Genomic DNA, 2,759 nt, shown 5'->3' with positions numbered 1-2,759 from the left:
GGATGATGAATTCGATCTGGGGCTTCCTAGATTGTAGAATTGATCTTCTTCTTCCTCTTCTTGCTGAGTTGAATCGATCATCTGCTAGAGGCTGCAAGTTCGTCTTGAGGTTTTCGTGGAGTGTATGTGCTGTATGTTAGCGCTTGTCCACGAATTCAGATTGTATGTGCTGTAATGAGCACTTCTCTGAATATGATAACTTTTTTGGCTTTTGCGATAGCCGGGCTCATAACCTGTTGAGATCAGTGGTGTATCTGTATCTGCAGCGGCATAGTTATCACGTTGAGTTGAACAACAGTTCACTTGAATATATGTTTTTTGTATTGTTGTTGTTCTGAGTGAAGCTATCTACGGAACTATTTGTGGGTGGTCCGCAACCCGATTCGGTTGGCGAGCCACACGCCTAACCAATCAGTCTGAGCAACCTCCTCCTTCAACAGTTATGGAAAGTATCCAAGATGAGGAATTAGAAGATGAGAATTCTAAGAAGACGGAGTCTGATTCTGAGGATGAGCTATATGTCTCACAACGGCAGCCAGATTTAGATCCAGAATGGAAGCGCTGGATGAACGAGCCAACTCTTGGGCCTAAAATTGATATACTCAAGTTTTGGGCAAGTAAGCAATACCAATATCCAATACTTGCCGCAATTGCCAAAGATCATTTAGCAATTCCTGCTACATCAGCGGAATCTGAGCGAGTGTTTAGTGTTGGTGGAGATATTATTACAAAGAAACGGAACAGATTAGCACCATCTACACTACGATATCTTATATGTCTTAGGAATTGGGGCGTGGTATCAGCAGGTGAGGATTCAGAGGAAGATGAGGATGCATAGTTACTGTAGTCTATATAGCTATCAATCATGTTTTCATTTTTATACTCGAGTAGTACTCGTAGTACTACTCTACTCGAGCCCAAAAAACAGTACTCTACTCGAAGATCTCTGAGTAGTACTCTGAGTAGTACTCGGGCAACACTGAATCTAGCTACATTTTGTCGTAATATTAAATCATCATATCGTTAAATCGTGCAATACACTTCAAACAGAATATACCGAACCCGCCGGCCCCCCAGCCCAATATACTTGTGTTCCCCAACCCCAAGACTCATCTCACAACGTTGCCATAAAATCTTCACCAATGATGACCCGTTTAAATAAATGTATTGCGACTTTCATGTGCATGCAAGGGCCACTCTCCCATTTTTTCAGCACCAGTACCCGGCTTGGAGAATTTCATGGCTCTCCCTATCAATCTTGAGCGTCGTCTTCCTATCCACCCCTTGCTCGCCCTCGGCTTCTTCCCCCTATGGACAGTCTCATAAACTTTGTCAGCCATACCAATTCCCTCCAACCTCTCTGTATCAGCGACCTGTGCGCCTCATCCACCAGACCCCCCGTCTCTAACTCGCACTGGCGATTATACAGTGCTGTACTCCCACACCCTCAACCCCTGCCCCAGACGCACCCACATCCTCATCGCGCAGGACCATCCAATCCGCGCCCTCGAGCTGGATGAAGTGTCTTCAGTGACGTAGAGGCTATATGAAATGATGTGGAGGTGGGCAGTAAGGCCGAAGGGATGGTGGCTTTGTCAAAGGGGGGTTTTTTCGGGGGGGCTTGAGTTTTGTGTTGGTGTATGGGAATATTGGAAAATGGAGATATATTTGAAATATTGAGAGAAATTGAAAGTTAACCTTTGAGTTTACTCAGATTTGACGTTATGGAGCAAGCTCTTTAACAGCACACTTACTAAGATGATAGAAGGGGTGATAAACTATACGCAGCCAGCTGAGAGAGAAAAACGAGAAGTAGAGAGCTTGACAATGGCAGTAAATCTTACTTAACTTTTGACAAAGACAGTTGTAGCACCTACATGAAAACCCCCTCTCCTCGCAGTATAGACAAATAACAATAAAGAAAACCAAAACAAACCACACCAACAAACACGCAACCCCCCCCAAAGCATCAGTCTCAAACCCCCACTACCCCTATCCTCCATCCCATCCCACCCCCAATCATGACCAACACCCTCCCATCCCATCCCACCCTCAATCATGACCAACACCCTCCCATCCCATTTAGCATCAATATCCGGCCCCAGGAAGGGAGATCAACACCCACTAGCAACATGCCACAACGTCTATCCCGTCTTGGCCCTTTCCATTCTCCGACGAGGACCTTGAATAGGTCAACCCCCCCCCTGGTGATCTGTTTGGCAGTTCATCCATCAATCGTCTGGCAAGTTGACGGGAGATCACTTTTTCTTCTTTAGGAAAAAAATGGTAGGGGAAGAGGTAGGGGAAGAGGTAGGGAAAGAGGTAGGGGAAAAGGTAGGGGAAGAGGTAGGGGAAGAGGTAGGGAAAGAGGTAGGGGAAAAGGTAGGGGATAGGAGGTAGGGGGGAGGATGGATGGTATTTGATTTTTGTGTTACGGTATGGTATACTGGAGAACCGGTGGTGGTGGTGGTGATGCGGGTGGGAAAGGGGGAGGGAGTGTAGGGAGACATATCTCACAGTCCAGTAGTACTCTACCACGACACTCATCAGTCACTCACCCACCCATCCTGCATTCCCAATCTCCACACATGCATACTGGCAAACTCACAGAACACATCAATGCCCATCACCAATGCACATCACCAATGCCCATCACCAATGCCCATCACCATCCCCACACAACAACCAGCAGCCCACCCAAGATCGACACCCAGACCTCTTGGCCTTGGCACAACCACCACTACCCCCCTACCCCTCCC

General features: G+C 46.9%; 1 protein-coding gene across 1 annotated transcript; it reads right to left on the bottom strand.

Annotated features, from left to right (window-relative positions):
• Positions 1-2,124: 2,124 nt before the first annotated feature.
• Positions 2,125-2,547, bottom strand: VC83_00198 (uncharacterized protein; the record flags this gene model as incomplete). Its single annotated transcript, XM_024463894.1, has 1 exon — positions 2,125-2,547. One exon carries the CDS (start codon positions 2,545-2,547, stop codon positions 2,125-2,127), a length of 423 nt encoding a protein of 140 aa, XP_024328125.1.
• Between the last annotated feature and the right edge of the window lie 212 nt (positions 2,548-2,759).

This window comes from Pseudogymnoascus destructans (assembly GCF_001641265.1).
Source record: "Pseudogymnoascus destructans isolate 20631-21 unplaced genomic scaffold scaffold_1, whole genome shotgun sequence".
Lineage (NCBI taxonomy): Eukaryota > Fungi > Ascomycota > Leotiomycetes > Thelebolales > Thelebolaceae > Pseudogymnoascus > Pseudogymnoascus destructans.
The sequence above is the reverse complement of the archived record's forward strand: the minus strand, read 5'-3'. Positions and strand labels throughout refer to the sequence as shown.